At 39.8% G+C, this 24,639-nt stretch overlaps 12 protein-coding genes and 1 non-coding gene across 13 annotated transcripts; 6 read left to right on the top strand and 7 right to left on the bottom strand.

Annotated features, from left to right (window-relative positions):
• The first annotated feature begins 2,529 nt into the window (after positions 1 to 2,529).
• Positions 2,530 to 3,718, top strand: BDF20DRAFT_664632 (uncharacterized protein). The gene has a single exon (XM_053075983.1). It carries the CDS (start codon positions 2,848 to 2,850, stop codon positions 3,658 to 3,660), a length of 813 nt encoding a protein of 270 aa, XP_052934319.1. The 5' UTR covers positions 2,530 to 2,847; the 3' UTR covers positions 3,661 to 3,718.
• A 943-nt stretch (positions 3,719 to 4,661) lies between these two features.
• On the bottom strand, positions 4,662 to 8,342 carry BDF20DRAFT_1002578 (uncharacterized protein; the record flags this gene model as incomplete). Its single annotated transcript, XM_053074632.1, has 7 exons — positions 8,182 to 8,342; positions 7,810 to 8,062; positions 7,452 to 7,646; positions 7,032 to 7,350; positions 6,344 to 6,862; positions 5,740 to 6,265; positions 4,662 to 5,576 (listed from the first exon to the last, which is right to left on the bottom strand). The coding sequence occupies exons 2-7, from the start codon at positions 8,033 to 8,035 to the stop codon at positions 4,662 to 4,664; spliced, it is 2,700 nt and encodes an 899-aa protein (XP_052934318.1). The 5' UTR covers positions 8,036 to 8,062; positions 8,182 to 8,342.
• A 1,197-nt stretch (positions 8,343 to 9,539) lies between these two features.
• Positions 9,540 to 9,613, top strand: BDF20DRAFT_t124. Its single transcript has one exon. It is a non-coding gene; the product is annotated as a tRNA-Val (tRNA).
• A 228-nt stretch (positions 9,614 to 9,841) lies between these two features.
• BDF20DRAFT_837577 (uncharacterized protein) lies at positions 9,842 to 10,504 on the top strand (the record flags this gene model as incomplete). The annotated part of the gene is made up of 1 exon (XM_053079070.1): positions 9,842 to 10,504. The coding sequence occupies one exon, from the start codon at positions 9,842 to 9,844 to the stop codon at positions 10,502 to 10,504; it is 663 nt and encodes a 220-aa protein (XP_052934317.1).
• A 260-nt stretch (positions 10,505 to 10,764) lies between these two features.
• BDF20DRAFT_837576 (uncharacterized protein) lies at positions 10,765 to 12,306 on the bottom strand (the record flags this gene model as incomplete). The annotated part of the gene is made up of 7 exons (XM_053079069.1): positions 10,765 to 10,806; positions 10,868 to 10,991; positions 11,070 to 11,190; positions 11,259 to 11,399; positions 11,473 to 11,670; positions 11,731 to 11,817; positions 11,901 to 12,306. The coding sequence occupies 7 exons, from the start codon at positions 12,304 to 12,306 to the stop codon at positions 10,765 to 10,767; spliced, it is 1,119 nt and encodes a 372-aa protein (XP_052934316.1).
• A 1,083-nt stretch (positions 12,307 to 13,389) lies between these two features.
• Positions 13,390 to 16,995, bottom strand: BDF20DRAFT_883428 (glycosyltransferase family 39 protein). Its single transcript, XM_053081801.1, has 11 exons — positions 16,510 to 16,995; positions 16,350 to 16,425; positions 16,182 to 16,258; positions 15,948 to 16,099; positions 15,602 to 15,870; positions 15,315 to 15,501; positions 15,147 to 15,245; positions 14,874 to 15,075; positions 14,508 to 14,779; positions 14,299 to 14,429; positions 13,390 to 14,177 (listed from the first exon to the last, which is right to left on the bottom strand). Exons 1-11 carry the CDS (start codon positions 16,809 to 16,811, stop codon positions 13,668 to 13,670), a joined length of 2,277 nt encoding a protein of 758 aa, XP_052934315.1. The 5' UTR covers positions 16,812 to 16,995; the 3' UTR covers positions 13,390 to 13,667.
• Positions 16,996 to 17,100: 105 nt separating this feature from the next.
• Positions 17,101 to 18,397, bottom strand: BDF20DRAFT_883426 (S-adenosyl-L-methionine-dependent methyltransferase). Its single transcript, XM_053081800.1, has 3 exons — positions 18,139 to 18,397; positions 17,973 to 18,053; positions 17,101 to 17,904 (listed from the first exon to the last, which is right to left on the bottom strand). The coding sequence occupies exons 1-3, from the start codon at positions 18,236 to 18,238 to the stop codon at positions 17,174 to 17,176; spliced, it is 912 nt and encodes a 303-aa protein (XP_052934314.1). The 5' UTR covers positions 18,239 to 18,397; the 3' UTR covers positions 17,101 to 17,173.
• A 645-nt stretch (positions 18,398 to 19,042) lies between these two features.
• On the bottom strand, positions 19,043 to 19,936 carry BDF20DRAFT_883421 (uncharacterized protein). Its single transcript, XM_053081799.1, has one exon. It carries the CDS (start codon positions 19,804 to 19,806, stop codon positions 19,069 to 19,071), a length of 738 nt encoding a protein of 245 aa, XP_052934313.1. The 5' UTR covers positions 19,807 to 19,936; the 3' UTR covers positions 19,043 to 19,068.
• Positions 19,937 to 20,277: 341 nt separating this feature from the next.
• Positions 20,278 to 20,925, bottom strand: BDF20DRAFT_883420 (uncharacterized protein). The gene has a single exon (XM_053081798.1). The coding sequence runs from the start codon at positions 20,865 to 20,867 to the stop codon at positions 20,499 to 20,501; it is 369 nt and encodes a 122-aa protein (XP_052934312.1). The 5' UTR covers positions 20,868 to 20,925; the 3' UTR covers positions 20,278 to 20,498.
• A 341-nt stretch (positions 20,926 to 21,266) lies between these two features.
• On the top strand, positions 21,267 to 22,038 carry BDF20DRAFT_663919 (uncharacterized protein). Its single transcript, XM_053075980.1, has one exon. It carries the CDS (start codon positions 21,346 to 21,348, stop codon positions 21,862 to 21,864), a length of 519 nt encoding a protein of 172 aa, XP_052934311.1. The 5' UTR covers positions 21,267 to 21,345; the 3' UTR covers positions 21,865 to 22,038.
• Positions 22,039 to 22,330: 292 nt separating this feature from the next.
• On the top strand, positions 22,331 to 22,967 carry BDF20DRAFT_663867 (regulatory subunit of cyclin-dependent kinase). Its single transcript, XM_053075979.1, has one exon. The coding sequence runs from the start codon at positions 22,363 to 22,365 to the stop codon at positions 22,909 to 22,911; it is 549 nt and encodes a 182-aa protein (XP_052934310.1). The 5' UTR covers positions 22,331 to 22,362; the 3' UTR covers positions 22,912 to 22,967.
• Positions 22,968 to 23,044: 77 nt separating this feature from the next.
• Positions 23,045 to 23,480, top strand: BDF20DRAFT_883415 (uncharacterized protein; the record flags this gene model as incomplete). The annotated part of the gene is made up of 1 exon (XM_053081797.1): positions 23,045 to 23,480. A coding segment is annotated over exon 1 (229 nt), but the record flags the coding sequence as incomplete, so codon positions are not given.
• A 188-nt stretch (positions 23,481 to 23,668) lies between these two features.
• BDF20DRAFT_883414 (uncharacterized protein) lies at positions 23,669 to 24,629 on the bottom strand. The gene has a single exon (XM_053081796.1). It carries the CDS (start codon positions 24,534 to 24,536, stop codon positions 23,754 to 23,756), a length of 783 nt encoding a protein of 260 aa, XP_052934308.1. The 5' UTR covers positions 24,537 to 24,629; the 3' UTR covers positions 23,669 to 23,753.
• Between the last annotated feature and the right edge of the window lie 10 nt (positions 24,630 to 24,639).

The raw sequence follows: 24,639 nt of genomic DNA, 5'->3' as shown, positions 1-24,639 counted from the left end.
AATATTCTAGAAAGGTTAACTTTTTGGTTTTTCCAACATTCTACACCTTCTTCTACAACATTGACGATTTGTACACAAATAAAGAGTTTTTTTTTTTTATTGTCGGTTAGTATTCTACTGTGATTGTATGTGTCAAGAAACGACTGTGATATGCGTTTCTATCTCGAATTTCATTGTTGTGCAGTTGGCCTTTATTTTTCTAACCTTGCTTTTTTTTTTTTTTTCTTTTTCCGTTTCATCACAACTTACTGTTAGATTAAATGGCAAAGTCTACGTCTCATAAAGTAGCCCAGTTGCAACAACAACAGCAGCAGCAGCAACAACAACAACAACAGCAACAACAACAACAGCCAGTCTCAAAACTTAATCACAGTAACAGTAGTCAAAATGACAGCAATAGCAATGTGCCCACTCTACAGACATCACTGTCCAATTCAAAAAAGAAAAAGAAGAATAAAAAGAAATCTAAATCATCTCAAAATGACGACGTGAATAACGTGGTTGGGAAAACACAGGCTGACATGGTGGATGCCATGATGAACAACCACGTCATACGCCACGGTGAATCTCAACATAACGGATCCTCCATCAACAACAGTAACAGTAATAATCATAGCACTCACCTCAATAAATCGAATAAAAACGCAAAGAAGAAGAAAAACGAAGAGGATAATTTTTGGTCGACTACCAATAATACAGAAGAGCGTCAGAAGATTCGAGAGTTTTGGTTGCAGTTAGGTGAAGAAGAAAGACGGTCTCTCGTCAAAGTTGAAAAAGAAGCCGTTTTACGCAAGATGAAAGAACAACAAAAGCATAGTTGCAATTGCTCAGTTTGCGGGAAAAAAAGGTAATGGAGTAAAACTCATCTTTCGTTTTGCTCGTTCATGTCTTTCTGTGTTCTTCGTTTCTAAGCCCTCCATCTCGTCTTTTTTTTTTTTTTTATCTTTTCTTCCTTTCAATGAATGACCACAAAGTAGAACTGCCATTGAAGACGAGTTGGAAGTTCTGTATGATGCTTATTATGAAGAGTTAGAGCAATATGCCAACCATCAACAACAAACTCGAATTCCAGGTCCACCGGGCTCTTCGTCTTCTACTTCTACAGTCAATCCTCTGCAAGCAAACTATCTTCCTCCTGGCTCAGACGCTTTATATGACCATGCATTCGATGATACAGACCCACTCGAAGACGAAGACGACGAGGACGACGAGGACGACGAGGAAGACGATCTTGAAGATTTAGACGAAGACGACGAGGAGGAGGAGGACGACGACGAGGAAGAAGAGGAAGACGAAGAAGACGAAGACGATGAAGAGGATGACGAGGATGACGATGAAAATGATGGAGACGAGGAGGAGGAGGAGGAGGAGGAGGATTATGATGACCTAGATGATCAAATCATTGCCCGTCCATCTATGTCCAATTATGGTGAAAGAAGCCGTTTTGAGGAAATGGCACACATTCGGCATAATGCTTTATCAAGAGGAGGAAACTCTTCTAATAATGATCATTTTAGTTTTGGTAATAGTCTCACAGTGAAAGGTAGAAAAGCTCTACAAAAGAAACCTGCATTGAAAAAAAAAAGCAATCAATTTCATCCATTTGATGTTGATTGTATATCCGTTGACTTGATGGGACTCACGCTCAAATCTTTTTGTTTATTCTCAAATGCTTTAGGAGGTATCTTGACTGTAGCAGATGATCTATTGAAAAATGATGGTAAAAAGTTCCTGGACATGATGGAAAAGCTTGCCGAACGTAGAATGCAAAAAGAAGATACAGTTCCTGACCCAAACAGTAGTTATTTCCAAGAAGAAGAGGATGACGATGCATTTGACGAAGAGGATGATGAGGTAAGGACTCAACTTAGCATTCCTTGCACTTCTGCCCCCCCCCCTCCTCCCGAGCAATAGGGTTAACCCATCTTACGATTAGGATACACGAACGGAAGAACAACGTATGGAAGAAGGACGTCGTATGTTCCAAATTTTCGCTGCGCGAATGTTTGAACAACGTGTCCTGGCTGCGTATCGGGAGAAGGTAGCTCAAGAACGCCAACAGCGTCTTTTAGAAGAATTGGAAGAAGAAGATCGCTTACGAGAAGAAAGGGAACTGAAAAAACAAAGAGAAAGGGAAAAGCGCAAGGATAAAAAGAGGTAATTACTATTAGATGAAAGTATACTACTGTGTTCTTCAGTGTGCTGACCCATCTTAACAAATTCAGGCAACTGAAACAGCAACAGGAAGCTGAACGTTTAGCTGCAGAAGCTAAGAAAAAGGCGGAAGAGGAAGCCGCTAAACGTGAAAAAGAGAAAAAACTGGAAGCTGAACGACAACGACGTGAACAAGAAAGGATAAAGAAAGAAGAGGAAAGAAGACAAAAGGAAGAAGAACGCTTGAAAAAAGAAGAAGAGAAGCGTCGTAGAGCAAAAGAAGAGAAGGACCGTGCAGCCGAGAAAGAAAGAAAGCGTAAAGAAAAGGAAGAAAAGGAACGGTTGGAAAGAGAACGTTTAGAGAAGCTTGAAAAAGAGCGCCTAGAAAAGGAGAAGCTTGAAAAAGAACGTCTCGAAGAAGAACGTCTCGCAAAAGAGAAGCTTGAAAAAGTGCGTCTCGAAAAGGAGAAGTTTGAGAAAGCTAAGGCTGAAAAAACGAAACAAGTAAAGAAAGAAAAGGGACATTTGGAACAAGAAAACGATGAAAAGGATCGTTTAAAGCATCTAGAAGTGGCTTCAAATCAAACGCTTGTCAACGAAGCTTCAGGTGTCTCTAGCTCTACAGCCAATAAATCAGTCATCCCTGATGAGAATACAAAGAATATTATACCACCTCCTGGTATCCACTCGCCTATGGTCAATGGTGCCTCACCTGAAAATAGACAGCAGGTTCTGATTGAAGCCTTAGTAGGCCCTTCTGTAAGGTCTAGCCATGCAGAACCACTCAACGCATCTTCTATCCTTCCACCAAATCACTTTCAACCGCCACCTTTCATGCCTTCTCATTTGGACGTCTTACAAGGCTCCACTTCTCCTTCCATCCTTTCAAACTCTACACCCTCCACTATCAACGATAATTCACCTATGATTAGCTTGTTTAATAATAATCGAGTTTCAACTCCTCTAGAGCCTGAAAACGCGACGACTACTCGTCGATCCATCACATCGATTGCTCCTATAGGTCAACCCTTAACAGGTCGTCGTATCTCAGCAGCTCATTTAAGCAACAATCATAACGCTGATGCGCTATCATCTTCTGCTTTACATTTCGAACCTGCTATGACCACAGATCCGCTTATTGCTGCTTCTCATGCTATTAAGCGTCCCTCTGTCGCTTCACCGTTCGATACCACTGGTCAAGAGCCTCGTTCCTTCTTCTCGAGCTTCTTATTTGGTGACGCGCGATCAAGCCAACATTCTGTACCACCGGCTGCGTCTGTTGCAAGTAATTTCGTGCCATTAAAAGATTACGACAGACCATTTTCATCAACAGCAACAAATACAAATCAACCGCCTGTATCAGCTATAGGTTTCTCTAATAGACGTATCTCAAATGACATGGTAGGACCTTCCACACAAAGAAAATGGACGAATGGCTGGACAGCATCGAATTTATTATCGGAAGATGTTCATGGCAAGCTGTTCGGTGATGCATTGGTAGAGTAGACAATTATATAACAATGATACACGAAACTGTTGGATTCTAACAGATAGCCATTTTCTCTGCCTTTTTTTTTTATGAATTTATCTTGCAATCAGCATGACCGTACCTCGATCATTTTAGAAAGAGCAAAGATTGCTTATCAGAAACTGAATGAAATTACGCAAGCTGATATCTTTAGAGCAACCCAGCAATACCATACATTGGTTCAACTTCATTGCATGATGAACGATTTGTACGGTGATTTCCCTGTCGATATTCGAGAATTATACGAAGTTTTGTTAGGCGCTCCTTTGAGTGGATTTCAGTGTATCAACCATGCACAACATGGCATGATAGTTTTGTACGATTTGTCTCAACATCAGCAGGCCATGCATCATTTACCGCATAACCATCCCTTGCAACAACAACAACAACAACAACAACAACAGCAACCGTCATCACATACCACTGACTTGAATAGCAATAATGAAAACCTCAGCGCAGTGGGCTTAACGCAACCATCCTTACCGCAATTACATCAACCACTCTCTACACACCATCTTTCGTCTCCCGTCACCACATTGGGTAGCATATCACCCTTCCTCCGTTCGACCCCTCATACCTCTTCCCTCTCCCATTCTGCCACCCCAAGTACAACAGCTCCAACGACCACTCTAGCTAACCCACTGCTACCGCCTTCACAACATCCCTTACAAAATATTCTTCAATAGCCACTATTTTTGCTTTAAAAATGTTTTCCTTTTTTTTTGTAATACCTCTCTATACTATGTGCTTTTATTATTATACTTTACTATAATACTAATAAAACCCAATGTTGGAAGACAAAGCCAACTTGAAACACACTATTTTAAGTACTTGAAACCCTAAATACAACACGTTTGCCATGCCTTTTTTTTTTTTTCCTCCCAAAGACGTTTAAAAGAAATCCTCCCGCGCAATAACAACAAACAAAAAGATATGTAATTAACAATTATTTATTATTTCGTTAATCTCGTTATATATACTATTGAGCCCAGTATTGTTGTTGACGGGAAGGTTGTTGAGATTGCTGTTGTTGTTGTTGTTGCTGAGGAGGCATTTGTTGTTGAAATTGATGGGGATATTGACCGTAGGAGAACATAGGTTGTCCGAAATAGTTGCTACCGTAAGGCTGTTGTTGGTGAGTAGGTTGTTGATGTTGTTGGTGATGATGTTGTTGAGGGTTTGATTGATGTTGTTGGTGAGGTGTCGATGCAGAGGCATTACCAGCAGTGCCTGTCTTTTGACCTGCTTGACCAGCGGCACCAGTGACGGCTGTTTGCGAAGTTGTGGGTTGAGCGCCTTGAGCTTGTCCTGTTTGACCAGCACCCGCGACACCTGTATTAGCAGCACTCGCTCCCATACCAGCAGCAGCAGCATTCGTGTTCAAATTACCAAGGAAGCCTTGCAATGGTTGATGGGGTTGCGAAGTAGCCGTGGCATTGCCATACATGCTGGACAATTGATAATCCTTCAATCCCATTTGTTGAAGGTCATCATATTGATGATTATAAAGTTGGGATGGTTGTTGACCATAGGGAGAAGCGACAGAGCCTGTGCCTGCGACAGCGCCAGCATAAGGAGAAGCGGCAGTAGCCGAAGCGGCCGTGGTGGAGGGCTTACCGGGCTGTTGCTGTTGTTGTTGGTACATATTCGTAGGGTACATGCTCTTGTTGACGAAAGGTTGACCATAAGCGGATTGGTAGGCATTAAATTGGTTAGGCATGTAATAATACTGGTAGTAAGGAAGATTAGTAGGATACATTTGCTGCTGAGGCATGTTTTGTGTTTGCGCTGTTTGGCTGTGAAGACCGTCTTGGCTATACTTATCACGGGTACCGTAAGCACTTGCGGATGTTACGGAAGGTGAGTGACTGAATGCTGTAGGATCGTAGTAGCCCTAAAAAAACCCGGAAAAAAATAAAAACGTTTGAATGTTAATCTTGTTCCTTAGCGCAGCATTTTCGTCTGATAACTTCAAAAATGTCGGATCCCTCTTCTGCCATTATCGATCTGACCCATCGATCTGTACTCCATCTACGTAGAGCTCTTCATGTACTTACCATGGCAGCAGCTCTTTGAGCTTCGGTATTATAAAGGCCATAATCAGGCAAACTGCTCATAGGATTCATACCAAATCCAGAAAGACCCGTGGGGGGTTGATTTGGCAAGTAGGAGCTATAAGCAGACGTGAGATGATCCATGCCAAATTGTTGAGGAATCTGTTGCTGTTGCTGGGGTTGTTGATTGAGTTGATGAACTGATTGTTGCTGTTGTTGTTGAGGCTGTTGAAGAGGAGCAGTATTGACGGGAGCAGCAGGCTGCTGTTGTTGCTGGCTATAAGCAGAACTGGTGGCAGTAGGTTCTTGTTGCTTGAGATAAGCAGAAGAAGTTTGTCCAAACGTATCATTCGTACCAGCGGCAATAGGAGCAGATGCAGTCGCTTCATTCTTGGTTTCTGTACCAGCAGGAATGGAAGCGGAAGGTGCAGAGGTACTAGCTGCTGTAGCAGAAGTATCGGCAGCAGCGCTTTCATCATGAGCGGTTGTTACATTGGAAGCAGCGGGAGCAGTAGTGGTGTCCTTGTGGCTACAAAATTGAAGGGATTTTTAGTTCCCCGTTTTAATAAAGACATGTTTTTTTCATTCACATATATAAAATACTCACGTCTCTTCAGTCTTCTTTGGTTCTTCGTCAACGTTTAATGACCCAAACTTGACATCTAAAGAAGAGATAGCAGATGAGGCGTTTTCGGGCAATTTAACAGGTTCTTCTTGATTAAGAAGGCGAGATCCAGGTGTAGTAGTGGAGACGGTTTCTGATGCAGCTGTAGCAGACAAGACAGGCTTCTCCTCTGAAGTGGGAGCAGAATCACCCCAACCGTCAGTTTCGGATTGCTTTTGTTCTTCTTTATCCCATGATGATTCGTCTTGTGCAGGTGCGGAGGTAGTGGTGGTTGTTGAAGGTTCGACAGGAGCGGATTCGTGTACAGGAGTAGACCATTCATCAACATCCTTTGTTGTCTCAGAATTGTTTGCATTCCAGTTATCATTAATGCCGGAGGTATTGGGTGCATCCCATTCACTTGAAGTGTTGTTATTAGTAGTGGTGTTTTCGAAAAAGGCATTTTCAGTGGTGGTGGCGGTGGTGCTGTTGCTTGGTTCGGGTTCGGGTTTAGGCTTTGACCTGCCAAAATTTTAAGGAGGCGGAAAGGAAAAAAAAAAAAAAGAAAAAAAAAAAAAAAAAAAAGAGCAGAGAAAACACAAAATGGAAAAAAACACGAGAAAAAAAAAATGGTAAATTGAAGGTCAATATTAAATAACCCTTGCAAATGTGCACAAAATAATGGACTTACTTGAGAAGACTTGCCCAAGTCTTTGGTTGTTCTTCGCTGGATTCGTCTGGATTCGCGTTCATAGCATTCGTGTTAGAAGTAGTGTTTGTGGACAAGGAAGTTCCCCAATCATCGGTCACAGAACTGTCATTATTAGTTGCAGTTGGATTCCAACCGTCATTTGCGTTATTATCATTTGCTTGTTTTAAGGAGGCGATAGATGCCCAGGAACCACCAGAAACATCGTTGTTAAATTGTGTTTGTTTAGGCTGAGAATCCCAAGATGCAGATTGACCGGTAGATGGTTTTGTTGAGCGTGTACGTGAGGTGTTTGATGTCGCTTTTAATAGATAATAACGTGTTAATTGCAGGCACAAAGATAGCCAACTTTATGTACAATAATTACTGCAAGACAAAAAAGTGGGTATGTTGACATTTTACCTTTTCCGGGTCGAGAAGGTCGATCATTATATGATCTTGATTGTGAAGGTTTAGTATCACGATATGAGGTGGCAGGTGGAGGAGTGATGGTGCTTAGTTGATTATGTGAGGGTACACCTGTAGTGGCAGCCTTTGCTTTTTGTGCTTCTTTCTTTGACTTTTTGGTTTTTACTTCACCCCATTGACTAGCGTGTCCTGTTAAGTTGAAAAGTAGGGAAAATTTTTTCAAAATTAGCGTAAAATAATCAAAACAGACTTCATTGAAAGCAGAAAAGAGCAATAATGAAAATTTTTCGTTTTTTCTGTAAAGGTGTATTGAAGTGAGTTGTAAGGCTGGCTTTATAATTTTTTATTTTACCTTCACTAATTCTGTCGATGGTCAGATCCAAATCACCATTAGCTTCTTCCAGAACAAATAAAAGGTCTTCGTCCGACCAGTCAGCAAATAAAACTTTAAGTGTAGGTAGTTTTGCGGAATATTTCGACTTAAGTTTCTTAATGTCATTCTGTTCTGAAGAGGATGTTATAGAGGAACCTTTAGAAGTCCTTGATGTGTTCGCTGTGCGTGTATCGTGTAAAGTCATTATATATATGAGGTTATGAGAAGGTTCCTAAATTGAAAACACCAAAGTAGAAAAAAAAAAAAGCCCAAAAATAACAAGAGGACTATTATTAGCACGCTTGAACGTCTAATGAAAGACTGTAGAAGTCGTTCATCAAGCGAACTTGCCTTGTTAATAAATTTATTTCCTTGTTTAATCAAAAGACAACCCGTGGTCGGTCCGAAAAAAAAAGTAAACAGAGAGAAAAAGAAGAAAAAGTTGATTTTTTTCTTTGGTAAAAGGAAACAGAAAAAGAAGAAATGGGAGAGCCGAAACGAAGTTTGCAAGCTGAAATCGAATATTATCAAATCACACTGCTCGAAACCTTTCAAAGAGAGAAACTCACGTCACTTCATTTGGCAAGCAACAAATCACATTGTTGCGCTGCCAACTGAAAAAAAAAAAAAAAAAAGGGAGGCAGCATACTGCGGGAAATTTTTCTAACTTCATTACCAAACAACGATAGAAATAGCAATACATGGGAAGCGTATATGCATAATTTACATACCATGTCAGTTTTTCCCGCTTGATATTTTCCTTTAAAGAAGTTGGGTTATTTTTTTTGTAAACGCGCTTTGCCTTCGTTTACGAACTCGGCTTTCTTAAACAGTGTATTGCAGTACCTTATTAATACAATATATTGTGATTCTTGGATGGCCATACTTCTCCAGGCTTTTGATATGGAACAAAGTCAACGGACAACGTTCAAATAATGTGTTCTTAACTGTTCACTCGTATGTTAGCTCTTGATTGGTATGGTTTACATTCTGGTAGTATACATTCAGTATACTACTAAATTATTCGTATTCAGGTTTTACTTAATTAAGTAAGTGTGTCTTAATAAACTTTTATTCTTGCCACTGTTTCGAGGAGCAATTACAAATACATTTAATCTGTAACCCTATACATATTTTACGCATTTAATCTCTGTAGTTAATAAACCTGTATACATGCTAAAGGAAGCCCTACTATCATTTTTCATGTCATATTACCTTTATGTCGTACTGTAGATGTCATGTAACAAACGAATTTAGTGATAAGTACACAATATGATTCAACAGCTGACAAAATGTCACTGTCGGCCGCCTCTACATAGCATTGTAGCACAAGGTAAAACTTTGTTACTTGCACCAATTCGATTCCTTCATAACATTTCATGCAAATTAGGCACACTATGATTATTGTGCTTAAAGTCATAGTATATAGAGCTACTTTAAAACTGACTCTTTTATAGTGTTTTGCACTGCCTACAATAATCCACGTTAGTGCTAGTTTAAGCATGGCAATTTACTTTTTCATACATTTAGCACCAATGGGTGGAAAATATTAAAGGACTGATATTCAGGTTCGTTATAGTTCCATGCGGCTTGGATAACCTGCAGTACCTCGGATTTCAATTTTTTTAACTGCAGCAATCCGCGCAACTCACGTGATTTACCATTTTGTTTTACTCTCATATTACAAACTGATTTCCAGAATATCAGCTGATTCCGTGGTGTAGTTGGTTATCACGCCTGTCTAACACACAGGCGGTCTCCGGTTCGAATCCGGACGGAATCATTTTTTGCACATCTCTCTTTTCTAGAAACGTTTCACTTCCCTGCTAAAACTACTATAGGTGATCCAGATATAATTGAAATATATTGAGTCCTGCATTACTTCTTCCCAATCAATGCACTTTGTCATGTTACTGTTAAACATATTGCAAAATTGACTCATCTCAACTATTCAATTAATTTAATTGCAAACACTATCACTTCGATTACTGGTCTCTTACTCATTTTAATCATGCCCAAAGTTGGTCTCATCCGCCGTGTCTGCTCTACTTGCAAATTCAAATGTATTGCGCTTAATACTATGTTGGCACATTATGCATCCAAACCATTACATTGCAAATCATTTCGTATAAAACGAGAGTTGGAAAAGTTTATTCTTATCAATCATCACCAATTTCGAAAACGGAAATGCAGGTGCGCACACCGAAACCGAGATATGTCATTATCACCCTCTCTTTCAACGATAACAGAAGATTATTATGGTGACAGTGAGTCAATGGCTAGTCGTGTATTTAATGAAAGTACAGCTTGTAGTAATGATGAGTCTGATAGTTTATCAGTTAACGATGAACATTCTATAATCCAGCAACAACAACAAGATGACGATATGACTGTGGACAGGGATTCCAGTACAACATCAGTTGGCGATTTATATATAGAGGAGCATTTCGATAAAGTCGTCACAATTGATACCTCCTCTTTTCAACTCAATGCTATACTCGTGGACAGCGATACCTCCATGAGCGTTGACCATGATGAGAATAGTAATAACAGCGACAACATATCAGTATTAGCCAATTCAAAAGACTCTCATCCAAGCTCAAATACAAGTACTGATAGTAGTACTGGGACAACTACGAATGATCAGGAACAAATAAATACAGAGGTTTTGTAAATTGAAAGATAAAAGTGGGTATATTGCATAGCTTATCACCCATCTTTAAGTACATTTGAGAAATAGAGTATAAGAAAAACCCAATCGTTTTAATGTTAAAGACTTTGGAACATCAATTATATAAAAGTTGTTTGCATTTGTATACGCCCTTTGCTTTACATTGTCTTGCAAAAAACGTGAAGTATTCTATTACAAAAATCGCCCCTTATCAATTTAATCACCAAGCCATTAGCAGAAAAATAAACGAAATGAATGTAACTCTAAATAGTGGGGAGTCGGTCACTATCAGTGGGACAATAGACCTACATAAAGGGATCTTGATGAGCATTCAAGTTTTAGAATAGTTGAAACGGTTTAACTTACACCGAGATTTGCGTCAAAAGTATAAGTAGATGGCTTGAAATCACTAGGCAAGAAAAGTTGATTCCAGAAAGTTTTTGCGAACCATTGATGTCCTTTCAAACTAGGATGGAAACAATCGATATTACTGAATTGTAACAATGAGAAAGGATTAGATTATAGGCTTTTATGAAAAGAAATCGCTGTATTTTCATTCTGCCTTTACCTCAACGCATCAATGGGGAACGAGGAGAGGTCAATAGGGGCTGGGCTGTACATTACAGCAAATGTACCACCAGTGGTTCCCTTGTACTTGTTAGCGATACTTTGTAACTGAACATTATAAGCTGTTGTAGAACAATATAACATAGTTAGTCATAAGTTAAATGCTTTTCATTTATCTAGAAATCGTTACCATCTGAAAGAGCATCCATTTTGGCCCAATTATTAGAGGCGGAGCAAGAACATTCTCCGATATTTTGCAAAAGACCATTAGGAACACAATAGCTTTGACCAGCAGAGAGAGGGAAAACACCAGACACCTTGAATGTGCCAACTGAATAAAAAGCAATGTAGAAAAAGGTCAACTTGGTGCCTCTTCTAACACTCTTAACAGTTCTATTACGTACTCAAATTAACGACGGTTTTAGGAATCTCATTCTTTATACGCTCAATTGCTGCCTCGACATACTGAGCGTAAGCTGTTGCAGTCACCTTATCCATAATGGTGCTGTTGCAAGAAGCACATTGATCGTTACTACCAATTTGAATGGTTATCATCTTCCAATCGTTCTGAAAACTCGTACTACCGGCAACTGTTTTCATATCTGATAGAGAGATTTTTAACAAATGGATATTGCTCAGCTTATGTTAGGTTTCTTACTTACTACTGATAAGATAGTCCAATTCAAAATCCAAATTCATTGCCACCGCGCCACTCTGGGCAGCATTAAAGACATCTCGAAGTGGACGATCTATAGCATCGTACGAATGAGTTGGTTAGAACGATGAGTAAAGCGATTTGTGTTTCATATAATAAAACAAAAACGATTCTTACAAAGTGCTGAACTACAATTTCCAGATTTGCACAAGGAGACCAAGTGTGAGAGTACAGATGCGCCTTTCACCTTGGGTTCATAACGCTTTACAAAGTTTGCAAGCGTAACAGCACCCGAATCACCACCGATGCCATAACTATTGCCACGGTATTCAGTAAGGAAACTAGTATTGAGGACACCGGTGCCATCGTAATCAACTCCCATCATACCGAAACCAGCCATGATGCTATCTCCTAACGCGCCAATCACCTTTATGTCATCAATTCTTAGATCTGTCACGTCAGCAGCAGCAGTAGCACGAGCAGTGAGAGCCGGACAATTCGAGATAGTTGCGACATTGGTAGCTAAAGTACCAGACACGACAAAGAAAAGGGCTCCAGCAATAAACGATTGAATCATGACCATTTTATGTAAGTTTAAGTATGAGAGTAGTAAAAATAGCGGCAGCTATTGCGCTTTTATATATCTAGTCCCTCAAACAAGTTACACCCTTATAGTTGAATAGCTACATTTAGGAATTCATGGCACTGACTAGGTGGGTTCTATCATTTGTTATTGCCACCTTGTGAACCGTTATACACCAAGAAAATCCTTACGGAATCTGTTAATATTGCTTCCATTCCTCAGTGAGAGATCGCAAATGGCGTATATAATTCATCGCACTAGCAGCTAGGACCGCCAACCATCTAATGGGAATAAGCTCTTCGAACTATCAAATTGGAAATACTGCTTTTTATTCTTGAATGATAACTACAATATATTGCTTTTCCATTGAGCGGCGATGGGCAGAAGTAGCATCATTTGATGCACTTTAAAAGATAAGCTGCCCTTGCCAAGTACAGCTGTGATCTTTAGATCTTTATCCAACACAATGCCTTCTATGGGAATTGCTGAACGATTACCACGGCATAAGCAAAAACGACCAGACTATAGCTGAGAGCGGCTTACATGATTGACTAATAAATCGCAGATGGCTAACACAATATCACAAACAAAGAAAAGGAAATCAAGGTGAAATTGAAGAGTGATAATACGTCAGATGATTTGTATTCTACTAGCCCAGATGCGTTTGGGATGATTTTCATCCCATGATCCACTGAAGTTTTATGCAAAAGAGTGACGCGACGCTTCTTTTTTTCGATCGTGTTACGAAATTTAATATAAATTGAGTAACCAAAAACCTGACATTGTTTAGAAGTTTACCACTGCAACAATGCTATAGGGTTGTGCAAATACAAGCTCCATCAATGATACCATCTACGCAACAATTATCCTCATTTCGATGTTCAGTGGTATCTGCGCAACGGTAGTCAGAAGGGTATTTGCGCACGATGTATCTTTCATGAGAGGCTTTTTTGGCACATCTTTTTTCGGTATATGCTCAAAGTAATCAAACTGCGTACATTATACTAGTTATTTATTCAAATACATCCATAATAAACAGGAGTATAAAAGAACTGGCTAATCCAGATCGTTAAGAGGTACTGATTTTTTGGCTGTCACACGTTCTTTCTGACCGTCTTTCCCTTCCTTTACTTCATTCTTGTTACTGTTTTTACCGGCTTTGGCATTCTTCTTGACAGCATTCGATTTCGACTTTTTCACTCTTTTAGATTTTGTACTCTTCTCGGATTTTTTACTGACTCTCGTCCCTTGCTTGTCATCTTTAGAGACACTCTCAGCTTCCAGCTTGGGTTTAAACCTACGTTTGAAACGATTCGCGATGAGAACTGCGCACCCAACATAAACCCTTTTTCTCCTATTTCTTACCATGTACAATGGAAATCCCAAGTGGGTCTCCAGGTAGCTTGAAGACATTTTCCTTCTGACCATGGTTCACCATAGGTGATAGGGATGAAAATGCGGTACACATAAACAAGCGTAGTGATCGCAAGCACTACAATAAACCAACGTAATGGCGAATTGAATCTACTTGTGATGGCTTCAAATATCACGCCAAACATCAATGTAGCTATGTAAAGAGCTGGCATATAATGGTGTAAGAACAATTGACGATCCATCAAGTTGAAAGGAAAATAATGCAGGGCCCAGCCAGCAAAGAAAAAGGCAGCCATTCCTTCATAACGGCTAAAGCGATGTTCAACGCTCGATGGAAGCATTTGACGTTTAGCGAGGATAGTGACAACGGATTTGAACAAAATGTAAGTAATGATACAGGCTGTGGTTGACCAGAAAACAATAGGATTGCCAAGTAAATAGATCTTGAGAGGTCGATTAGACCAGAAACTTATACCACGTTTAAGCAGAGGCCAATCCTATCCAATTTGAACAAAAAAACAAATTAAGCAAGTATAAGTTACTCTATACAATTCGTAATACATCTTTTTGAAGCTTTTTTCATTTTCATTTTCTGTTTCTTATGCTGTAGAGACGAACCTTAGGTCGAGAGCCATAAGCATGTGCTGAAGGCAATCCTTTATTGACATCCCACATCACCTTTTGTAACTCTAAAAATTTGCGTAAGAAACCAGGCTTTTCGTATGTTACGACGTCAGCTTCCTCAGGCACTTTATATGAATAAATGAGATTTCGTTAACACATTCGGTCTGTATCAAATAAGGTGCACATACGACCACACAACTTACACATGTCCGTTTTAACTGTTTCAATCATCCAAAGTGTCTTTGCTTTTAGCGCTTTTTTATGACACACGACTTCTTGTTGCTTATAACCCCATTCAGGTAGCTTGTACCTACGAGAAAATAGTTCACAGTCTTGACTTACTGATACTAGCTTAAACTTTGAACGACGAGCACGTAAACGCTCGTTAGCATACGGATCGGACCCGTCATAATCTTCAATCTCGACACGCCACAGATCATTATCGTCACCGTCAAAGTTTTCAAAACCATACGCACTGGAACGAGTCGTGAGCCGTTACGATGAGTGAGAGTTATTTACAACGTTCTTCCTTTTTTTTTTTTTCCCATCATAGGATGTGTTGTCCTCACCTAACTTCGTTAATATACTTTTCATCATTGGTGATAGGTCTAATATCATGGGTATGGAGTCTTCTTTTTGTAGAAGCATGTTTGAGGCGGACAATATCGCCATGCTTGATGTACTCAACCTCGTTGACTTCTTCTGTATCGCCTTTGTAAATATACCACCAATTGTTTGCATCAACGTGAGAATATAGTGTAACCTGTTGTTCTGTTCGTAATACGGTGTCTTTAGCTATGATGGAAAATAAAAAGCCATTCTAAGAGGGACAAAGTACTTACGCTTGCTACCGCCAGGGTAGCGGTGATCATGAGAATGAAGATAATAACTTCCACGGGTCCCCATATGTCGGATGCTTATTTTTGAGCCATAAATGACATCTAAAAAGAATGCAGTAAGCAGCTGAACCAAATGACCTATAGGTAAGTTTAGCCAAATGAAGTACTTGCCTGCTTTCGTCGACTCTGGAAATTTGTATCCACTCAGAGTTGATTGAAACTCTGGAGACATAAATGATGTACCAGTACCCGTCAATGGCAGCATATCAAAATGCAGTTTAAAAAGCGATAGGTAGATGGAACAGGGAATGATGATCAAACAAATGGCACGAGCCAAGAAATGTTGAGCACATCTTGCCTAGTGATAAAATGAGGGAGGGTAGGCGTATTAGATTCCATTCTTCGATCTTTGATTGCTTTTAATGATTCATTGCACAAATGGCAAGAAAATCACGTACCACGGTGTTTCTTTTATCGCCCCAGATCACCCACAAGTCGTGTATTACAGATACACCGATCATAGCAATAGTGAATAATCCAACCCATTTCGAACTGACGGTGCATCCTAATCCAATACCTGTCAAGACCATCCATTTCCACCACTTTAGTGTAAATGGTCTATGGGTGTATCTGCGAAAATTAATCCAAGCGAGTATAGTGAACGCGGTGAAGAATAAGAGAATTGAATCCAACAGGATCAAACGATTATTCGTAATAAAACCATTCTCTGATATCGTAACCTAAATGGATTAGTTTTCTGATTCTTTACCAAGCGGTTGAAGTCTTCATTCTATGTGATATTACCATATAAGATCATAGCAGCTGTCAAAATTGCAGTAGGCATTGAGTAACCGCAACCGCGCATAGTCCAATAAGCGAAAGGAACTAGCATGACACCATTCAATGCGCAAAAAGCACGGATAGGAGTATATGGCACTCTAGGTTCAATATAATCCCTTTCTCAACGAATGAACAGAAAAAACGTTTGTCAACTTTTCTACTCGCGTCAAGTCCGAATTCCTATTCTTTTCAACATACTTGCCAATCTTTTTAAAATCAAACTGTCCGTCGAAGCCAGCGACTTGAGCGGCCCAAGTAATCAATATTTTAGCCAACTAATTTTCATGACAGTACCACGGTTTTAGAAAGGGTGTTTGGGTTTTTTTTTATCGTTTGAATAAAAAATAAAGGCTGAGAGCAATTTACCGGAGGATGGACATCCATGAAAAATTTCTTGTTGATGTATTTACTAGCGAAACCACCAAAATGTACTTCATCAAATCTAAAAACATTTTGTAAATGGTAAAAGTATCAATACAGCGTTGTCCAGCTGCTACCTTCTCGTCGTGCATCTACGAATACTTACACCACAGATGAAGGTTGATACAGCTTCCATAATCTGATATAACAGGCCCACAATGTCAAGGCTGTAGAAAGAATCCAATCCCAATTTGAAAAAACGCTACTCCGTTGTTGTGATGGTAAATGTTGCACAAATCCTGAGGAGTACACATGCTTAACTTTGTTTTCTCCAGAATGGTTACATTCTTGGTTTAGCAGCTTGTCAGCCAACATGACATCTGTGTTGATATCTGCGTCATTGTTATTTGATCGACGTTGCTTCAGTTGTTCTGAATGAGCGATAGAAGAACTCGTTGACATAGTCATCTTTGTTCAATGTAATGTGACTATTTGTATGCTTCCACTTTTGAGCGTGATGCGGAATTGAATCGGAAAGAGATAACGAGTGCTAGTGTAGATGCCCCTAAAGGCTATTTAGAACTGGCCACAGGTGAGTTGAAGGGAATATGTGAAAGATAAGAGAAGGAAAGCAAAAAGAACACGAAAAAAGGGCAATCATTACTTTGTTGAAAAAAAAAAAAGACAGCTGAAACCTTTTTTGAGCTATTTTGGGCGGGATCAAAAAAAAAATATCAGAAAATTCCAAGGAAAAAGACGACAGGCTGTTAACAAAATTTATGTCAACAGATAAATGCCCAAAATGATTTATTTGGCAATTTAGTTTTGGGCTACAATTTTCTGAATTTGCCTTGTAGCCAGCATCGATACATCTTTAACTTTTTTTGCCTATTTACAATGAGTCTACGATCAATGGCATTTTGTTCAATTTTAAAGAGAGGCTTTTCTTTATCGTTGCCCGTGAAAATATCGCTAATTTCCTCGGACGTAAAGAAATACACTCGTGTGCCATCTCCTCGAATATAAAAGTTTTCTTTTAGCAGTCTATTTTTCTTGAATCGAAGTTGAGCCAAGTCGTATCGTCCATAGTCTCTAAACAAGACCAATCCTCCCGGTTTCAACAATTTATGAATATTGGTAACAGCTTGATCCCATTGTTCAGGGGCTAATGCTGACAAGACGAAAATCAATACAATAATATCCAATGACTCTGGTTCGATTTCATCGTCGGGTATCTTGTCACTGGATAAATCCCATACAAAGGCTTTGCATCGTTTTGTATCGTAGTTGGCATGATTGGTCACAATACTGACTGCTGTGCTGGAATAATCAGCGCCATACACATACAGATCAGGATTTTTGCTTTGTTCTAAAAGAGGAAACATGGTATTGCCTGCTCCACAGCCGATTTCAAATACACGCTTCTTGCCAGCATGTTCTTCACTCGTTTCAAAGAGCTCAGGAAACTCGATTTTGAGCCAATTTCTATCTTTGAAAAACTTGTTTTCGTTCTTTTCGTAAAATTTATTCCAATAATCGGCTGGATCTTTGTAATATTGATCTAAAAAATCAATGTCAGGAACATTAGAAGATGATGTAAGGCATTCGCTGGATCTTTTATCCAATTACCTCGTTCTTCCTCAGGCACAGGATTTTCCAGTTGAGTCGAGATCTTTTCTTTGGCCATTTGTTCTTGTTCTTCATCCCATTCTACATGATCCCTAAACTAATTTTAGTTTAACAAAGTCATTTTCGAGTCTTTGATAGAAAAAGGGTACACAAACTTTTTTATTACCAAGCATTATGAATGAAGACATCTTCTTTTTTCTCCAGCAATCTTGAGCCAAACTTTTTATGGCTATTGTCATCGCTGTCGTTTTCGTTGGATGACACATCCAAGGCTGAAGAAGTTCTCTTTTTGCCCAGTTCAGCTGTCGGTTCACTGAGAGCTCTGTCTTCAACGTTGACTTTTTCAGAACTGTTAGACATTAGGAACGTTGGTTATGTCAAGAAAAAAGAACCTCTACTTTTGTGCGTTTTGGATAGCTTTCGTTGGTTTACAGAAAATAGTGCAGTGTGCTTAAGCGAAAACCGTCACATTATGCAGCAATGGCTTTGAAAAGCAAAGCCAAAGGATTTTCTTGCTTGTTGCCTGGAGGATAAATGAGGCATGCTATGGAACTTTAAAAGTCTATAATACGCCAGTTCTGTTGCCTTAAAGACGAAATATCTACCTTGGTTTGCTTTCACTAATTGCATCTGTGAGTTGTTCCATTCTTTATTAAGGTAATAGCCCGATTTTTGGCAAAAAAGGAAAAAATAAAAGGGGAGGGGGGCCAGATCTCTTTTAAGAATTGTGAGGTTACGTACAGTCAATTAAAATTTTACGAACACTATATTATGCAACAGCGGCAGGCTCGCTTTTTTAAGTTACCAGAAAGGGGGGACTTGCAAAATATGCGACCTGTGATGTGAGAGGGTCGAGAAAGAACCTTCCATTCCTTCTCAGTGCAAAATAAAATGGCTATTATTATTATATATCCGATATGCACGTACATAGCACTGTGGGTTGGAGCATCCATGAAGCGTTCTCCTTGTCTTTCCGTTCATATGCAGAGCTCTATGATTTTTAACATGCTATGCTATCGAGCGTTCATGATCTAACGTTTAAGGAGACATTGTGTATTTTTTCAGAGTTGGGCCTTTTTTGATAAACACACGGCCATCAGGATGTATTGTCCGTCCTTGCAGCAGCAGCAGCACTCGTAGTAGTAGTCATAGTAGTAGTAGATGTTGTTGTTGTTGTTGTCACCATTGTCTTTCCTAGACCCATGATGATAAATGCAACCGGAACCAAGATGCCGATGGTCACCATGAAGGACGAAATCAAATATTGCTTGGTGTCTGTAGAGTAGTAGCATAAATTGCTGAAAGCGCTATGACTATTTGTGAGGGTCGCATTGTCCAACTGTTCCATGTAGTGATGCAACTTCTCTCCGTTTGCATCCAAAGTAGGAGCCCCTTTACAGCCATTTTCATTGTTGAAGCTACATGTAAACCACTGACCAAAGGCCCTCCTCACTTTATCCTTTAATTGAATCGATGTATCGCTTTCTTCATTTTCTCGCGCGTCTTTGCCTTCCTTTTCCCTTACTTTTAATATTAATTTTCTCACTGCATCTCCTGTTCTCCCTTCTGGATGGCTCTCTATCACAAGTGTAAACGATGAGGACGACGGCGCAGTCGTATTGAGTTTATCCGCTGAGCTCATGCTGGATATTTCGTTATGTCCTGCCGTTACTGTAGGGAAAAGCGAGCTTTGAAGGGTCATGCTAGGATGAGGCGGATACGCATAGACGATAGCATCGGATATTTCTTTGCACACCTTATCCTCTGAGCTATTCACTAGGGTAGTACTATCTATGTCAGCTGCCTCGGCTTTGTCATCATTTCCTTGAGGCATACCACTGCTCGAGTTGGAGGTATCTCTATGGATCTGAGGACAACAAAAGGATGGGATGTGAGTTGTATTTCGTATTTGATCTAAAGGAAGAAAAAAGATGTGTGAGTTGGTGTTAAAGGAAAAAAAAAACCATCCAAATAAAACCGTGATGTACCAAGTAATTGATGATCATTAATAAGAAACTTATAAGAGCTAGAGCTGTTCTCTTGACAAGTTTTAAGAACAGAAAACAAGCAAACATACCCAATACATACGTATATCCTTTTGAATCTATTCGATTAAATTTGAAAGCGCTTTCTTGAAAAGCATTTTTAAAGCAGTAGCTAATAGATTATTTTCCGGGGACACGCATTTCACGATACGGCGATTTCGACATGGACATTTCTGTAAGGCTTATCATATATTCATTGGGAAAAAAAAATAAATCATAAATACATTCTCTTTCCTCCCTTAGAGAGAGAGAGAGAAAGAGGGAGATAGAGAGAGGCAATAATATAAGATAATCAATGATATCAAGTAAGTAGGCTGAAATACAAATATGGAAAGGGAAAAAAAGTACATACAGTATGCTTAGAGTGGTTGCTGGTAAGGGTATAGCAAACATATATATTTGTTGTAGAGTTTCGTCATATTGAACAAAAACAAATAAAAAGTGTCTGTGCGCGCATATAAAGTTTATATTGGAAAGTCGATCAATCTTTTATCAGATTAGAAGATAGAGTTTGTTTGATTTCCATTGTCAACTTTTGGAGTCTTCTATCCAAATGTCTCACCTGAGCCATCAAGTCATCATAAGAAACGGTCAGTTCTTTGTCTACCTCTATCCAGTCTGTTTGCGTATCAGCCACCATCAAGGCTGTCTCGTACGCATTTCGCATGGATTCGTATATGATACGTATTGTGTTCCATTCAGACATCAAATAGTCCAAATCATCTTGAAAATGATCGACCGATTTGCAAATGGATTGCACTACTTTCAACAGCCGATAGTGAGCCTCATTCATCGTCCTATGTGGCGTTGAAAATGGTGTTGGAAGTGATAGCGGCGGCGACTGCTGCATGAGGAAGGGTGATGCGTTAAGGGAGCATGGTGACAGATCTATGCTGGCAGTAGTAGTAGTAGTAGTAGTAGTAGTAGTAGCCTCTGGTCGTAATGATTTCTCTATGTTGTCCTCAGAGCCTTGCTTCGGATCGTCACGTCGTCTGCGTTTTCTAGAGGATGGCAAAGGAATTGTCATGGTTTATGAAATGGTGAGCTAGGATGAGAAGCGGCGGCGAGTAAGATCAGTGATAATGATCAAATCAGTAGGGTTCTTTATCGAATGTGGAAGGCGTCAAGACACTTGTTCAATAACTTTGGCTGATAAAAACAGGGGAATAGTTTCATGCCAAAACTGTTAGTGATCAAGCTTGAAAGTCGATATAGCACAATAGAATGGTCCCAAGGCAAGTAACTAGAAGGGAAAGAAGAAATTTGAAATAAAAAGAAAAAAGTCTCGATCGATAGAGCGAGTGTTTTTTTTTTGTTTTTTTTTATCAATGTCATCTTATCTCTTTTTTACTAGCCACATTAGGGGGCTGTTCGGTCTAGTACATTACTTATTATCAAATCAAAACGTATTGTCCTTTCAAAGGGGAAGCGAACAGTGGCGATTTCCGAAAGAGATACCAGTCGCTTTACTAAGTTTATGCTTCAATCTATGCTTTCAAACATGTATGCATATAGTTTCATTAGACCTGCATTATCACTTTCCAAATCTGTCACTAGGCCGATCCCTGAATATCTTGAGAGCATTCTCCTTTTTTGTAATGATTTTTTTCATTTCATTTTGCTCATGCTCACCCTTCTTTTCGCTTAAAGGGAAGGATACAAAGGATAAAGTACTTGCTACGCTGCCTGTGTGCCTGTGTGCCTGTGTGTATGTGTGTATGTGTGTATGTGCGTATGCGTGTGCGTGTGTCAAACCGTCTGCCAATAACATATATGTATTGTACTTACGATGTGAGGGGGGAGGGCAAATTCTAACCTCTCTGTCTTCTTTCACCACCAACTACTGAAACGTTAAAAAATATCCCGTATTTAACAGGAGAAGTAGCCACACTTGCTTCCTTCTTTCGTAGAAGCTTTTCGTTCCATCGATAATGATAGCTTTCTTTAATCAAAAAGGAAATAATTGTTAGCTCAACAGGCAGATCGATCGTGCAGTGAGTAACGGCAATACCTTTTTTACCAAGTGCAATTCATGCTACTTTTTGCTCCTTATTACGGTTGAGACTTTGAAAGTATATTGTGTAAAGATGCAAGCCACCTTTCCCTTCATGAATGGACTCTGAACATGTTGATGGATTCACGCTTTTTGGCACAGGAACAAGACTTTATTCCAAGGCTTAATGGGTGGATGGCTCACACCACAGTTTTTCCCGCCCACTTGATCTCGTGACTTTTTCAAGGCACCTTTTTTAATATTGATGGACCTGACTTTTTTCTTTCTTTTTCTTTCTCTCTCTATTTTTTTTTTTTTTTTTTTTTTTTTTGCATTAATTTTATTCTCGATAATGAACAACATTGAAAGCACACGGCAGCAGCAACAGCAGCAGCAGCAGCAGCAGAATGTACCTTCTTTGTCAAGATCAGGCTCAACAACAACAGCAGGTCCATCGCATGAGAGCGAGCATGTTTTCTCACAGTCGCAATCACAGCCTCAAGGTCAGCCATTCGACGCAGAGGGACCTCATGATGAAAATGCATCAGCCTCCTCAAGTCAAACACAGACACAGACGGCCAATGCTGAAACAATCAAAGGGCGTAAAATGATCATTAAAAGAAAATACATCCAAAAGAAGCGATCCACTGGAAAGACAGCGGACGAAATAGCGCGAGAAAGACAACAACGAGCCAAAGACATTGAAGAGCTAGCGAGTCAGATTCAATACGGACGGTCATTATATGACGATACTTATGAATATAGAAATGTCACTTTGCCCAAAAATATTGCAAGATGGCTACCAAGGCCTTTTGAAAAACTGCTGAAAACAGAAGAGTGGTTAGAATTGGGTGTTCGACAAAAAAGATCTTGGGAGCATTACATGATCTATGGTAAATGAAATATACATTTTCTAGGATATCTTTTGATGAATGAGGCATTGATTTTAATCCCCTTCTCCATCATCATTCACAGCGCCTGAGCCGCATGTATTACTGTTTAGAAGAGATAAAAAGCTACGCGAAGAGGAACGACGAGAATATAATCGAAGACTATTAGAGAAACAACAACGACAGCAGCAGCAGCAGCAGCAGCAGCAACAAGAAGGCGGCTCTACCGCTACTGAAGTTACCACCACCACAGCGACGACGACGACGGCGACGACGACAGATGCACATCATCCACCCTCACATACACTGAATGACAACACTACCAGTCACCCACATCATGCTCCTCCTCCTCCTTCACTTTCTTATCAAAAAACAGCATTGCGCAATGTCAATGGACCCTCTTTATCGCAATCTCAAACAAGGAGCAATGAGAATAATAAGAGTAAATATGCAAATAAAGTTCGAGTGTTTAAGCCTCCCTCCTCTGGTGAAACAGAAGAAGAAGAAGAAGAAGAGGACAACTACGATGAGGAAGCTGATGTAGAACAGCAAGTGGCCTCGATAGGGGTTGTTACAGAGAATACAGCAGTGACACATGTGTCTAACATTCCACCCGAGCCACGCTTTTCAAGAAGAGGATAGCCCCCTCCATTGAGTGGGGAGGGGGTGGCGAAAAATATATTATATATTTCGACTTTGATATCATCATGGTATACTTGTACAAAAAAAGAGATTCGCTTGATAAAAACGATGTATCGATGAGGTTAGAAAAAAAAAAAAAAAAACCGCCAAAGAGGTATACATGTCTATATATACCAAATGGAATAGACAGACCTTTGCTGGGGTACTGAGTTTACGAAGTACTATGTAAGAAATGGCATACCAGTCCTACTAAACTTGCTAACAATAATAATCTAAATAAACGCCAAAGGTATTCCGCAAACACATAGGCCGTATTTTCTTTTGTTCGATAATGAGGATGCAACATGAACAACAATTTCAAAGGAGATTCATCATCATCATAGACGTTGTAGTAGCAGCTTTCATCGGTTTTACTTTCATAGAGCTCGTCATCGGGTGCTTTCATACTTTCGACAGATTCCGCGCGTAACATACGGGGCAAAGGTGGAGAAGAGGGGGTGTGTCTTTTTGCCATGTGCTTGTTGTTCTTGTAGGATGTGGATATCGCTGTCGTTTCGTCTTTTAGAGAGGAATGTGGGTATTGGGTATCATTTTTATGCAAATCATGTTTATTCTTCTTGGGTTTAGCACTTTGTTGTTGTTGTTGTTGCTGCTGGAGGTAGGGAGATTGATTCAGTTGGTCTCGCTGTTGTTGATGAATTTCACAAAGTCGTTCAATCACATCCTGGGAATGAAGCTGTTGAGAAATCACATCGGCGACGAGGGGGGCACCTGTTTTTGAAACGAGGGCTTCCATGACTTCCTGAAGCACTCCTTTGCGCTCTTCTTCTAGATGCGCTTCCTCTAGAGCTGCTTGTGCTAATTCAATGAATCGATCTTTGTCGGTTGAGTCGGGTCGGTTCTTGGTTGCATGGGATGCTGCAGATTTGGAAAGGGATGGTTGTTGATCGTACACGTGAGTGCCCAGTCTATCTGTTGCTGAACGTAAAGTCATGCAATGTCTTGTCACAATGAGGAATGGTAAAAAAAAAAAAAGTGAATGTCTTGTACAGATCAATGAAAAATGGAGTAAAGATAAAGTGTGAGCCAAACCCACC

This window comes from Mycotypha africana (assembly GCF_025528875.1).
Source record: "Mycotypha africana strain NRRL 2978 chromosome Unknown BDF20scaffold_8, whole genome shotgun sequence".
Taxonomy (NCBI): Eukaryota; Fungi; Mucoromycota; class Mucoromycetes; order Mucorales; family Mycotyphaceae; genus Mycotypha; species Mycotypha africana.
Note: the sequence above shows the minus strand (reverse complement) of the source record. Positions and strands in the feature narration are given on the sequence as shown.

Excerpts from the sequence above, each read along its gene's own strand:
- BDF20DRAFT_883420 (XM_053081798.1), bottom strand. The coding sequence starts at position 20,867 with ATGCAGCAGTCGCCGCCGCTATCACTTCCAACACCATTTTCAACGCCA.
- BDF20DRAFT_883426 (XM_053081800.1), bottom strand. The coding sequence starts at position 18,238 with ATGTGTCATCCAACGAAAACGACAGCGATGACAATAGCCATAAAAAGT. Across the intron at positions 18,054-18,138 it reads GTCTTCATTCATAATGCTTG|AATGGGATGAAGAACAAGAA; the intron begins GTAATAAAAAAG and ends GGGATCATGTAG. Across the intron at positions 17,905-17,972 it reads TGTGCCTGAGGAAGAACGAG|ATCAATATTACAAAGATCCA; the intron begins GTAATTGGATAA and ends TTGATTTTTTAG.
- BDF20DRAFT_663919 (XM_053075980.1), top strand. The coding sequence starts at position 21,346 with ATGTCATCTTATCTCTTTTTTACTAGCCACATTAGGGGGCTGTTCGGT.
- BDF20DRAFT_883428 (XM_053081801.1), bottom strand. The coding sequence starts at position 16,811 with ATGACTATGTCAACGAGTTCTTCTATCGCTCATTCAGAACAACTGAAG. Across the intron at positions 16,426-16,509 it reads TATCAACCTTCATCTGTGGT|ATTTGATGAAGTACATTTTG; the intron begins GTAAGTATTCGT and ends AAATGTTTTTAG. Across the intron at positions 16,259-16,349 it reads TCATGGATGTCCATCCTCCG|TTGGCTAAAATATTGATTAC; the intron begins GTAAATTGCTCT and ends CATGAAAATTAG.
- BDF20DRAFT_883414 (XM_053081796.1), bottom strand. The coding sequence starts at position 24,536 with ATGACTTTACGTTCAGCAACAGATAGACTGGGCACTCACGTGTACGAT.
- BDF20DRAFT_663867 (XM_053075979.1), top strand. The coding sequence starts at position 22,363 with ATGAACAACATTGAAAGCACACGGCAGCAGCAACAGCAGCAGCAGCAG.
- BDF20DRAFT_664632 (XM_053075983.1), top strand. The coding sequence starts at position 2,848 with ATGGTCAATGGTGCCTCACCTGAAAATAGACAGCAGGTTCTGATTGAA.
- BDF20DRAFT_883421 (XM_053081799.1), bottom strand. The coding sequence starts at position 19,806 with ATGCCTCAAGGAAATGATGACAAAGCCGAGGCAGCTGACATAGATAGT.